Source organism: Carassius gibelio, chromosome A8, assembly GCF_023724105.1.
Source record: "Carassius gibelio isolate Cgi1373 ecotype wild population from Czech Republic chromosome A8, carGib1.2-hapl.c, whole genome shotgun sequence".
Taxonomy (NCBI): Eukaryota; Metazoa; Chordata; class Actinopteri; order Cypriniformes; family Cyprinidae; genus Carassius; species Carassius gibelio.
The window spans coordinates 27,656,608-27,670,384 of NC_068378.1; the positions used below are offsets into that span (position 1 = coordinate 27,656,608).

Genomic DNA, 13,777 nt, shown 5'->3' on the forward strand with positions numbered 1-13,777 from the left:
CATAAATGTATTTCAATACACCGAATAATGCAGTGAAAGAACACACTCAAAATGCACACACGCACTAGTATGACTTCATCATGTAACATTACATTAGCCTAGATGCGTGCACTTTTTAGGCACGATTTGTTTAGTTTTTGAATATACTTGATACTGTTAAAAGGCACATCATTAAAACAAAAAATATGAGTTCACATCACACCTAAACACGTGTGGAAAACGTAATTAGAACTAGCTACTAAATTAGTTAAAAATGCCTGTCCATATACAGCTTCGCGAAGCCCAAACTGACTCAAATGATTCGCGAAACCGCTTTGAACTCCCGAACTGATTCAAATGATTCGCGATTCCCAAACGGACTCAAATGATTCGCGATCCCGCTTTGAACTCCAGAACTGACTCAAATGATTCGCGATCCCGCTCCGATCTCCCAAAATGATTCAAATGATTCGCGATCCCCAAACGGACTCAAATGATTCGCGATCCCACTTTGAACTCCCGAACTGACTCAAATGATTCGCGATCCCCAAACGGACTCAAATGATTCGCGATCCCGCTCAGAACTCCCGAACTGACTCAAATGATTCGCTAACCCGCTTTGAACTCCCGAACTGACTCAAATGATTCGCGAACCCGCTACGAACTCCCGATTCCCGAATTGACTCAATGATTCGCGATCTCTCTGAACTCCCGAACTGATTCAAATGATTCGCGATCCCCAAACGGACTCAAATGATTCGCTAACCCGCTTGGAACTCCCAAACTGATTCAAATGATTCATGCTCCGAACTCCCAAGATGAAAGATGAAAGATTAAATCAGACCAGGACAAAGATGAAACCATCATTACCGATATCAAACCTAAACCTGCCTAAAATCAATGCTAAATGATCACAAATGAAAATTAGTGGGGTGCCAATCCAGTGAAACTCAAAAATAAAAATACAACAAAATACATTTTTTAAATAAAAACAATTTACACATTAAAGATTTCATTCAATAAATAAAATAATAATAATAAAAAAGAAGAAAAAAAAAACTCACCCCCGGTGCTGTAGCGACCACTCTATATGGAAAAACGAACAGATCGAGTCCCACCAGCTGGAAGATGTTCTTAAACAGACCGATGATCTGCAACGCCAACATATCCTGGAGAGAGAAAGTCAGAAGAAAAGACAAAAAATAAATTAAATAAAAGAGAGGAAGAAAAACGTCTAAAGCACTTCATCAAACATTTCCATATAAATATGAATTTATATGTTTCAGTGCAGTCAGATGAATAATCATGATAAATCGCATCCAAAATAACATTAGTGTGTATATTATATATTTATTATGTGTATATAAATACACACACATGCATTATATATATATATATATATATATATATTTAAGAAAAATATGTTACGTTTATATACTAAATATATTTACATACATATATATATATATATATATATATATATATACATACATACATTCATACATACACACACACTTTGTAAATACATGTATTTATAAATGCATAATAAATATACACAACACACACTAATGTTAACAAAAAGTTTTATTTTGGATGCAATTTATTGCGATTGATGGGCTTTAAAATATTAAAATACAATGCATTTTTTAGTTCATGTTTTCTATAAACTATTCCACTTCTGTATGCGATTCATCCTGTGCATTAGTAGCTAACAGGTGTGAGTATATATCAGCTATTTACAACAGCTTTGAGACACTGGTTCATCCAATCAGATTTCATAGTCAAAACATAATTTGATATGTAAATAAGGGACGGCGAAATGAAACCTGTCTGCAGTCGTCTCCGACTTTAAAGATGGCCGCCTGCCAGCAGATCTTCTGTGTGTGTTCTCCAGCTTCATCCAGCGAGTCTGAGCGACACAGCAAACCTACAAACACACACCAGCTTTGACAAGCTTGAAACGCACCAGAACCCATTAGACTTTCATCTTCACACATTTCCAAAATTACTATTTTTCGTGCACTTTTTAAATGTCATGCCATTTAAAGATGGAAAAATCTTTCATTTTAATTGCATTTTATTTTTACATTTTCATTATGCAATATTTTTCTGTATGTGCGTTTTTATGCACGTCATGCATTCAAGTTTTTAAAATCTTTTTATTATATTTTACATTAGTTTTTTTTAATTAAAGCTTAATTTCTGCCACTTATTTGCGCAGGGTCTTTTCCTTCCGTCATCTGTTAGCATACTAAAAACTGTGAAAATTGTTCAATTTGTTCTTTCATTTATTTATCTGTTTTTTTTATGGTTGTTTCCACCAAAAAATGTAAAATCTCACTATTTAATTTAAATTTTTTTTTTTACATTTCTTTGATTTTGAATCACGAGATATAAATTATTCTGAGGAGTCTGAATAGTGAGATATAAACTCACCAAAAAATAAATAATAATAATAATAAAAGTTGCAATTTTTTTTTTCTATTCCATGTTGGTAACAAAAAAAAAATGCAATTTCTGAGATTAGATCTCAAAATTATGAGAAAATAAAGAATTGCAAGATGAAATTTCTTTTTTTTCTCTCTCTCTGTGCAAACAAGCTTCCCTGATATTGAATATCACTATCAATCTGTCTATATGTGGGTTTTCTGTGTTCTTCAGGAAAGACAGAATGAGTCTGTGTTACCCTCTTTCTCCAGTTCACTCACTCCACAGCGTTTCACCTTGAATTTGGCCAGATACGGCGCTTTGGCAGCACTGAGAGGGAAAAAACACACAGAAACACACGGGTTTTCTTGTGCATCTAACACACGTGTGTGTGACGTGTTCAGCGCTCATCGTACCTCTGCATCGGCAGTCCTGATTTATAGTCAATGTCCAGGACGATAGCTTCAGGGTTACTGGGCAGATAACAGCCTGAGCAGCAGAACAACAGTCAGTCGAGTCATTACGAGAGCTTGAGACATCTATCAGATGATGAGGAGGAGATATTCAGACCTGGCTGCACTTTGATATCGGCCAGGGCTCGCAGACACGCTCTCTTCCGCTCGTCACCTTTAGGAATCGGCCTGAAAGACCAGAAGAGGAGACTTCAGCTTCGAACACCAGACTGAAACAGGAGCAGAAAGATGTCAGAGATGATTCCAGTACTTGAGGATGGCTGAGACATTGGTGATCTTGTTGAAGAAGTCAAACTCGCGCTGGTAGAAGTCTTTAGCTGGACCTGAGAGAGAACCGATGATCTCTTCAACCAGCTGCTCCAGAAGATCCCCGATATCAGCTAGAAACAGAACAAATTAATGTGTGACTCAAGAGCACTGGGTGTTAAAAGGTGTTCACATCAAGAGCAGTAATAAAGCAAGGTATTAATAACTAATTATCAATAACAACAGAACATCTAACTTTCAGAACGAGATCAACACTGACAGCCAATCAGAGTTCACCTAACTTTGAAGTCACGATGAAATGCCGACTTGCATCCAATTAAAAAAAAAGAAATAAATAATTCAGACATTTTAATTTAATGTGATCTAAAGTAATTGAAACTGAACTCAAAATGAATAAAAACTACATACAGATTTTTTTTTTTTTTTTTTACTAAAACAAACAAAAAATGTAAATGAAACCGAAATATAATAAAAACTACACACACACACACACACTCAAAATAAGAAAAAAAAATATAAAAACTAACCAATAATGAAACACACATATACACACATATATATATATATATATATATATATAAAAAATTAAAATGAAACCAAAAATATAAAAAAAAATACATATAATTATAATAATTCTATAAAAATACAACGTTTTACCAAAAATGTAAAATCAAACAAAATATAAAAATAAAAAATAAAATGTTAAATGAAAACATGTATTTATTATATGAACATTTATATTAATAAAAAGGGGTGGAGTTCAGGAGAAAAAAAAAGTATCGAAGAATTAAAAAAAAATATAGATATAATATTTATATTATAAATAAGAATAGTTCACAATAAGATCTACGACACAAAAAAAGCTTGGTTTCTTAAAGTAGCAGACGACAAAACTGTACGGACTTAGAATAACCAGAATGTTATTGCTAGTTTGCGTTCATGCTAATATAGTTATCATTCTTGGAGCTTTATTTACGGTCTTTCTGGTGTCCCTCTTCATCGGTGTAGATGTTGGTCTTCATGTTCCAGATGAACTGATGTGCCAGAAGCTGAGACTTCTGTGCCGCCCACAGGATGTATTCTCTCACGTACCCCATCTACACAGCAGCATCATTACTGCACTCTCCTCTCAGAGCACAGAAAACCAAGATGTGCACAACACGACCAGCGTACAACACGTGAATCATACAAATGATGCATGCAACTTTTTTAAAATCTCACTCTGGACATGCAAATCTGTCTGTGACACACACACACACACACACACACACACACACTATACCTTGTCATAACGGAGGGCCTGAACAATTTGCGGGATGTAAAACAGAATAGCATCCTGTTGATAATATGAGAGAGAGAAATGTGCATTAATAAAAGCACTCAAACTGACCTGGGATAAAGACGTATGACAACACATCATACCGGAGGGAAGGAGCGCAGGACTTTGACGGCGTACTGTGCGGTCAGCGGATGCGGTGGATACATGCTGGAGAAATACGAGAGTCCTGTGGGAGGATCGGCCGGAGCCCAACACAAGATGTGACTCAACTCCGGAGAATCAGCGTCGATCGTGTGCCACGTCACTAAAAACTGCAGCGGGACACGTTCACAGGAAGTGATGCAATTATTATATTTATATGAAATAAATCATTAAAATACATTTTTAAAGTACTTGAAATTAATGAATAATTAGACTAAAAATAAATAAATAAATGTGATTGATAAAAATATATTTAGATTAATTTTTTTTTAAGTCAATCATATTTTTATTATTGCAAATATTTATTTAAATTTGAATCTATTTTTTTTTTATTACATTTTAATTTATTTAATTGGTTAAATGGTTAATTTCTTTAATAGGTAAAATCTATATATTAAATAAGCAAAGAAATACATTTTAAAAGAAAAAATTTTAAATGAATAAAAAATTTGCCTAAAATATAAAATGTGATATGACAATACATTTAGATTGATATAAAATAAAAAATAAAAAAGTTAAAAATGTATTATTAAATTTATTATTTTATTGTAATTATTTACTTACATTTAAACCTAATTTTAAATCATATTTTATTTATTTTAATCAATTAATTTAATTGGTTAAATGGTTAATTTATTTAATAGGTAAAAATCTATATATTAAATAAGCAAAGAAATACATTTTAAAAAGAACTTAAAATGAATAAAACATTTGCCTAAAATATAAAATGTGATTAATATAACAATAAGTTAATATAATATAAAAATAAAGTTGTAAAAAAAAAAAAAGTAAATCACATTTTTATTTATTTTATTGTAATTATTTACTTACATTTGAACCTATTTATTTGAATCAAATTCATTTAATTGGTTAAATGGTTTCATTTATTTAATAGGCTAAAATTAATTAAATAGGTATAAATAAATAAAATCAATATATTAAATAAACAAATCTTTAAAATACATTTTTAACAGAACTTGAAATGCATAAATCAGACTAAAATAAATACAAAATGTGATGAATAAAACAATACATTTAGATTAATATAAAATTTGAAAAAAGTTATGTTAAACAAAATAATTACATTTATTTATTTGATCACAATTTATTTTAGTTTGAATCTTATTTTTAAATCACATTTAATTAATTTAATTTTAATTGTTTTAAATATGAATTTAACTGAGACTTGTAGCACATATATCATTGTTGTTTTTGATTGCTTTCACTGTCCTCATCTGTAAGTCGCTTTGGATAAAGCATCTGCTAAATTAATAAATGTAAATTGTTTATTTATTTCATAGGATAAAATAAATAATGTATAATAAAAATTAAATAAACAAATAAATAATTCAAATACACTTTTAAAAGAACTTAAACTAAAATAATTAGACTAAAATAATAGATGTCACGACTGTGTTGTGTTGTGTTGTGGACGTTGACCTTCACAGCTTCAGGAACGTCACTGACGGCTCCCGGATCCAGCCGAACCAGACGGGTCACTTCTGAGAAAATGGCTTCAGTGTTCTTGAACCTGTAATATATATATAAATATATATCGTGTAGGAAGAGTGGAAACACTTTATAAACATCTGAAGAAGCTCTAACACAGACCAAAACTAATAGTGTCATGTGTGCGCTTCATTCATTCACAGCAAATACATGAGCTGAAAAAACACACACTCTCTTCTGAGTCTCGTCTGCAAAAAATACAGTAAAATCTGTAAAATTGTGAAATATTTTTACAATTCAAAATATCTGTTCTCGATGTGAATCTGTGTTAAAGTGTAATTTATTTCTGTGATGCTCCGCTGTATTTTCAGCATCATTCCTCCAGTCTTCAGTGTCACATGATCTTCAGAGATCAGAATTATATACCGATTCACTGCTCAAGAAAACAATTAATTTTCGTTTTTTCAGGATTCACAGATGAATAAGAACAGCAGTAATCTTTTCTGACATTATGCATGTCTTCGTTTGATGCATCCTTGTAGAATGAAAGCCTCTGTGAGAGTAGTGTAGTGTGGTAAAGACCTGGCCGGCAGCTGTAGAGCGAGGTACGGCGAGATGCTCCACGCCAGATTAACGTTGTCCTTCCACTGTTTCTCGGTCAGGCTGATGTACTTGGATCTCCAGTTGGTGATGCTGGTCTCTACAGACTGTTCGGCTGAGATCTGCAGCTCCTGGCTGCCCAGAGGATTGTACCACGTGGTCAGACGCTCCACCTCACTGGCCTAACAACACACAAACCGTGTAATCATATACTAACGCCAGTCTTTTATCAAAATCTGAAAACTGATGGCTACGATCTCACCAGCAGAGCCAGCAGCAGCGTTCTGCGCTTCATGAAGTATTTATGCAGTTGTGTTCCTCTGTTCGTCTTCTTTAACAGACCTACAAGAGACACGAATGAAGAAAACAATTGAGCAAAGAAACATGCAGCTTTGCCATAATTACAGCATGAAGTTTGTTGATGACAATCAAAGTTTAACAGAATTTGAACTGAATTGATCTGTATAATGACACTACTTCATGTTTATTATTGTGAAGCACTGAAACGATCTGTATTATATAAAAGAACTATAGACTAATATGCAACTTGAAGAACAGCTTAAATAAAAGTGTTTGCATCAATATAACAATACAGAATGAGCAGATGTGTCCAAAAACATGAAATAACTGCTAGTGTATTATGTGTAGTATGAAGACAACGAGAAAAGATGACGCAGCAGTAGTTAGTGTTGACAAAAACATACAAAAAAGAAGTGCAACTGTGATTGTGTGTGTGTGTGTGTGTGTGTGTGTGTGTGTGTGTGTGTGTGTGTGTCTGTGTGTGTGTGTGTCTGTGTCTGTGTCTGTGTGTGTGTGTATGTGTGTGTGTGTGTGTGTGTGTGTGTGTGGACCTGATTTCTTGGAGAGCGTGGAGACGCCGCTGGACAGTGGGTATGTGTTGATCCAGCCCTGTGTGGCCTGCTGTCTGGAGCCCACCGCTGCGTCCAGACTGCTCCTGGAGTCCATCACCGCCATCACAGACAGACTGTGTACCGACACGTCCTGAGGATCTGAGAGCACACAACAACACCATCAGCAGCATCATCATAAGAATCAACATCTTCAGCATCATCTTCAGCATCATCAACATCATCAGAATCAACATCATCAGCATCAACAGAAGCATCATCAGCATCAGCATCATCGGCATCATTAGCAGCATCAACAGTATCATCGCATACATACATAAGCTGTTCAAACACTGTTCATGTAGGAGGCAGAACCGGGAGGAACTGAACTACTTTGAAACTATTTATGAAATTTACCAGCAATTTCAGAGAGAAAATTGTTTCAAAGAAACTCCAAGTAACAATTAAAAACATCATGTTTGATTCAGTGTAAACATTATCATCTTGTAAAACATACTTCCATAATTTATTCTATTCACAAGTAATTAAATAATGAATTGAAAATATTTACACTATGAATTTAATAAAATTATTATATTTTATTAATGTAAAATAAATTAATAAATTGCAATAAGTAAATTATTAATTATATTATTTTAATTTCTCATTATATAAATTCATATTTTTTTGTATGTATTATTTATTTAAATATATTTGTATATTAAGTCACATTAATTCAATATTTTGATTAAATAAAGGTTTGTAAAAATAAAAAGCAGCTCTTTACCATAATTGTAATGCCAACTTCAAAAAACACTTATTTATTTTTAGTTTTTGGGTAGTAAATAAATAACACCATGATGAAGTTTTCTTTAGCAATATTTTAGATTAAAATGTAATTGGATGCATAAGAAAAAAAGTGTAACTTTTAGCTCCTGGCCTCCATTTCTTCCTTTTAATTGCTTTTTACCATAACTAGTCCTGTCAAATGAGTAAACAACATGCACATATTCTAAGAATCGTATCAATTCATTTGCGGAAGTAAAATGTCTCAGAATAAGACCGTGTAAGAATAAAACTGCTGCAGCTGCTTCATGTCCAAACTAAACAAACGGAGATGTGTTCACCTGGTGGCACGAGTTGAGTGGCCGTGAGATATTTCTTATCCGACAGCAGACAGGCGTAAAACTTGATCATGATGCTGATGTCTTCACGCAGACGTTTCTCCGGCTGCGTGGGGAACCGTGGAGCCACACTGAACACACACGAACACAAATTACATTCATTCTGCCTGAGAAACCAAATCTGTTTTGTGTTGATGTCCACACCTGAAGTAATCGAAGGCAGTCGAGTAGATCTTCTCTCTCAGGACGTTACGGATGGTGGCGTTAGTGACCACATCAGCATGAAGAAGAGTGAGACTGAGAGTCAGCAGCCTAACACACACACACACACACACACACACACACATGATATGAACTAAATATCAAATACTAAATAACTTTTGCATTGATATGTTTGTACTGACAGTTTCATCAGTATTATTATTTCACTATATGACATGGTTGTAAATAAACAGCTTGCAGTAAAAATTCCACCAAAATAAACAAAAATGCACCTCAAAATCATTAAAGTGAGATGTATATTACATTTAATCTGCTTTGTTTTTCCATGTGAAGACAAGCAATGTGAAGTCTTGATTTCTGAATGCATAAAAAGCAGTAAGTTCCCTGAAAAGCAGTTCTTAACTTGTCCTCATTTGTGAGCTGCTGCTAAATGCTTAAATGTAAATGTTTGTCTGTTTCCTCACACATCAGAACACTTATTAAAAATACAGATTAAAAAAACACTGTAATATTGTGAAATTCAAATTCAAATTCAAAATTGTCCAAAGTGTGGGATCCGTAAAGTTTTTCCTTCCTTTTTTGAAAGAATTTAATACTTTTATTCAGCAAGGATACGTAAAATGTATCAAAAGTGACAGTAAAGACTTCAATTGTTACAAAAGATTTCTATTCTAAATAAATGTTGTTCTTTTTAACTTTTTATTCATCAAATAATCCTGAAAAAAAAAATGTATCACAGGCTCCAAAAAAAGCATAATAAATCATCATATTATTCTGATTTCTGAAGATCACGTGACACTGAAGACTGGAGGAATGATGCTGAAAATACAGCTTTAATAAATTATATTAAAAAGTATATTAAACACTTTTTTTTTACAGTAATCATATTTTACAGTATTAGTTTTTTTTACTGTCATTTTGATCCAATAAATGCAGCCTTGATGAACAGAAGAGACTTCTTTAAAAAGTAACTAAAATCTTATTATCTTTATACAGGGAGATTGATGAACCTGTTAAATACTACATGTACAGTACACTAAAACACAATATGGTTGTGTGTGTAAGTGGTGCTGGAGGTGTCTGAAGCGTCACCTGAATCGGGGTCCTATCGCAGCGACGTGTCGGTTCAGGCAGCTCTTGGGTCCACCGACGCTCAGAGACAGCGCCCTCTGCAGGACACTGGTGAAGATCTCCACCTGGTCTGCACTGCAGTACTTGGCGATCTCAAACCTCTGCACTAGAAACTAAACACACACACAGTATAAATTCACTGATGAAGAAGTGAATGTAGTGTAGTGTATTGCATAAAAAACTAAATGCAATTTTTATAAAAAAAAAATTTTTGGAGATTCAGCAAGGGTTATGTAAACGTCTGACCACAGCTGTGTTACATACCATCTACAGTACGGCAGTGTGTGTTTACAGACCTCGATCCAGAGCGAATGTGGCGTGACGTTTGGTGGACGAGGCAGAGGTTGACTCTCTTCTGAAGCAGCTAAAGGATCGGCCTCCAACTCCGTCTCTGAGAACAAGCCCATCTTCAGCTCGACGGTCATCTGCCAGGCGCCCGCCATCTCACGCATGAACTGCACACACACTTCCCATGAGCGCTATATAATCCTGAACACTCTTATAATGCTGCTTTCAGAGACTCACCTGGACTTCGATCCCATTGCGGGCAGCGAGCAGCCACTCCCAGCAGGCGATGGCCGTCTCCATGCCCTGCTCCGTGAACATCTTCAGAGGAGACCAGCAGAGATGATGCAGCAGCTGAAGATCCCAATCTGAGACAGAGACGTCTGTGTGTCACTCAAACATGATCTGCATCCCAAACGGCCCACACGACCACCTGCGTGCTACCTTTAGTGCTGATGAGCAGCGCGGTCATCTTGAACATGTTCTGCGTGAACGCGTCCGGGTCTTTGGCGTCCAGAGCGTCACCCATCTGAGAAACCATCAGCTTGCTGAGGTTCGACTCACTGTGTGTCACTTTTGCAAACTGCAGCATCCCAGCAACCTTAACATACAATCGATAAATACATTACAGACACAAACAAATCTTTCAATAACTTTAAGAGAATTTGGAATAAAAGTGTGCATAAATTATTTCACAATGCATCTATACATTTCTTAAATGCATCAACAAAAAGTGCATGAATAAATGCATAAATGTAAACAAATATGCATAAATAGTGCATACTTATCTAAATTAATGGATAAATGCATACATCTACAAATATGCATAAATAACTGCACAAATGTCTAAATGAATGCATGCATTAAAAAAAAACATAAATGCCTATATGATAATCAATATGCATAAATAAATGCATGAAAATTCATATATGCACAGATAATTGAATACATGTATAAATATATGCATAAATAAATAAACACAAAGAAGTCCATAAATGCACAAATAGTGCATAAATAAATGTAAAAATGCATGAATGCATTAATTAATGACGCATAATTGAATTGAACTGAAAATGCATAAATAAGTTAATGGATACATGCATGAATAAATGCATGAATTTATGGATAAACTCAACAAATGCACAAATAATGCATAAATGCCGAAATAAGTGCATAAAATAAGTAGAAGCACATAAATAAAATGCATAAATAAAAACAAATAAAACTTAAAAAGTTCACGTTGTTGTCAGGACTGGTGAGATTGACTCATAAACACACTTTTGAGCGCGTTACCTCTCCGGTGTAGCGATTCCGCAGGTTGAGCGACGCCATGAAGTTGGAGTAGTCCTTCTTCACACAGGTGGGCCGCTCGGTCAGCTGGGTAACCTGGGAATGACCAGTTAAAACATCCGACTAAAAACATTTCTGACTAGAGTAAATCCGTTCATCTATAAAGATATACTCTTATGAGCTGACCGCTCTACTGTTATTATAACTGCTTTATAAATGACTGAATGAATGAGTTACAGATGGAGTCAGTGTAAGAAGCGAGGACAACAGTAACACCACCAACCTGAGGAAAAGCTGCCTGGGGCAAGGGGGCGGAGCACACGACAGGCCACGCCCACCCAACCCGCCGCCAGCCAATCACAACACACACACAGATGAGTTAGCAGCCAGCGGTTAGCAGAGATGGAACAAATAAAGTGAATGACAAAATATTGCAAAATAACATCAGAACACAAGGCATGCACAAAAACAACATTTAAAAGGCCCAAAAATTACAAGGACAAGCAAGAGCCAAATTGATATTATGAACAACAGTGCAAATGAATATTTATAATGCATGATTGCAGGGATAATCACTATCACTATGTGTTAGCTGGGATCACGTCTGATATTCCTGGTTAGTTTGAAGCTAAATCATCATTTGTGCAACACTCTTCATAACACACACTGTTTCCAATTAATGACCTTTCTGTTAATGACCTTAACGTGGTCCTTAAATGTGCAGTGCATTGTGGGATACAGTACCTCATACAGTATACCTGGTTATACTGAAATGTAGCAGGTATAGTAAATATAACAAGAAAATTCACTTCAGAAATTAATGCATGCATTATTACATTATTACTTCAAACATTCATTTCAAAGTTGTTTTGAAACGATGTGCATTAGGAAAAGAGCTACAGAAAACTGGCTTGACAATGAAATAAAAACAAATATTTAAATTCATAATAACTGCATAATTGTATAAATGCAAATGTACTTTTTACTTTTTTAGAATTGTGCTTTATTTTTTAAAAATAATGTCAGTGCATATATAAATGCAATGAATAAATGCATGTAAACTAATAAAACGTTTTAACATTGAGAAATTTGTAAAAGTACGCTCAATTGTCAACAATGTCATAATATATATATATATATATATATATATATAATTGCATAACTGCATAAATGCATGTTCAAATAAATGCATATTAATATTCAAATATATTATTTTTTACACCATAAGATAATTTTTTTTTTTTACATTTATAAGTGTATGGTTAATTGTCAAAAAAAATAATGCATGCACAAATGCATTAATAAAAGCAATTTAAAGTGCACATTCAGATTAAAGCAGTTCAAGATGTTTCGAATCTAGTGGATTTGATTGAGCATGTGGAATAAATCAGTAGTTTTATTAAAGACTTCTTATAAAACGATTGATTTTCCGATCTGCTAAAGACTCGCTACAGTCTTACCTTAATCTGGCCAAAAACCTCAGTTACCATCTCAGTAACCATCTAGCGTAAGAGTACAGCACTGGTTAGCATCAGGACGCGCGTGTGCGTGTGTGTGTGTGTGTGTGTGTGTGTGTGTGTGTGTGTCTCACCCCCAGCGTTGTGCTCTGACGGTTGTATCCTGCGAAGTTGAGGATGCTCTCGGTAGCCATCGCCAAACCCGTGTGCTGAGACAAACCCGACAGCCAGTTCTGATGCTTGTTCAGATACTCCTGAGACACACACACACAGATGCATCGATAGAAATTAATACTTTTATTCATCACGGATGCATTGAATCGATCAAAAGTGAGAGTAAAGACGTTTATGATGCTACAAAAGAGTTCGGTTTCAGATAAACGCTGTTCTTCTGAACCTTCTGTTCATCTGTGAATCCTGAAAATAAACTGCATCACAGTTTCCACAAAAATATTAATGTGTTCAACACTGATAATAATCAGAAATCAAGCAGTAAATCATCATATTATTCTGATTTCTGAAGATGATGTGACACTGAAGACTGGAGGAATGATGCTGAAAATACAGCAGAGCATCACAGAAATACATTACACTTAAAGCAATTGTAAATTGTAATAATATTTCACAATTTATTGACTCATATCCTTACTAACACTGCATTCAATTCACACCCAGTCATTTGCCAAAGGAGCTCATACGGTAAAATATTTCTGGTGAAAGTAAACATCTGTGCACGCTTTTTGAG

General features: G+C 34.5%; 1 protein-coding gene across 2 annotated transcripts in view; it reads right to left on the minus strand.

Moving 5' to 3' along the window:
* Nucleotides 1-13,777, minus strand: part of LOC128019104 (phosphatidylinositol 4-kinase alpha) — a 152,436-nt gene that overhangs the window by 105,191 nt on the left and 33,468 nt on the right. For both annotated transcript variants that reach the window (XM_052605110.1, XM_052605109.1), the window contains exons 29-49: nt 13,167-13,286; nt 11,579-11,671; nt 10,730-10,886; nt 10,526-10,653; nt 10,297-10,455; nt 9,962-10,113; nt 8,852-8,959; nt 8,651-8,778; nt 7,527-7,685; nt 6,938-7,017; nt 6,658-6,857; nt 6,067-6,157; nt 4,569-4,736; nt 4,429-4,482; nt 4,123-4,243; nt 3,130-3,259; nt 2,977-3,047; nt 2,823-2,895; nt 2,666-2,736; nt 1,806-1,906; nt 1,044-1,148 (exon numbers count right to left, since the gene is read on the minus strand). In XM_052605110.1, coding sequence (XP_052461070.1) covers nt 1,044-1,148; nt 1,806-1,906; nt 2,666-2,736; nt 2,823-2,895; nt 2,977-3,047; nt 3,130-3,259; nt 4,123-4,243; nt 4,429-4,482; nt 4,569-4,736; nt 6,067-6,157; nt 6,658-6,857; nt 6,938-7,017; nt 7,527-7,685; nt 8,651-8,778; nt 8,852-8,959; nt 9,962-10,113; nt 10,297-10,455; nt 10,526-10,653; nt 10,730-10,886; nt 11,579-11,671; nt 13,167-13,286 — 2,469 coding nt within the window. The remainder of the gene's footprint in view (nt 1-1,043; nt 1,149-1,805; nt 1,907-2,665; nt 2,737-2,822; nt 2,896-2,976; nt 3,048-3,129; nt 3,260-4,122; nt 4,244-4,428; nt 4,483-4,568; nt 4,737-6,066; nt 6,158-6,657; nt 6,858-6,937; nt 7,018-7,526; nt 7,686-8,650; nt 8,779-8,851; nt 8,960-9,961; nt 10,114-10,296; nt 10,456-10,525; nt 10,654-10,729; nt 10,887-11,578; nt 11,672-13,166; nt 13,287-13,777) is intronic.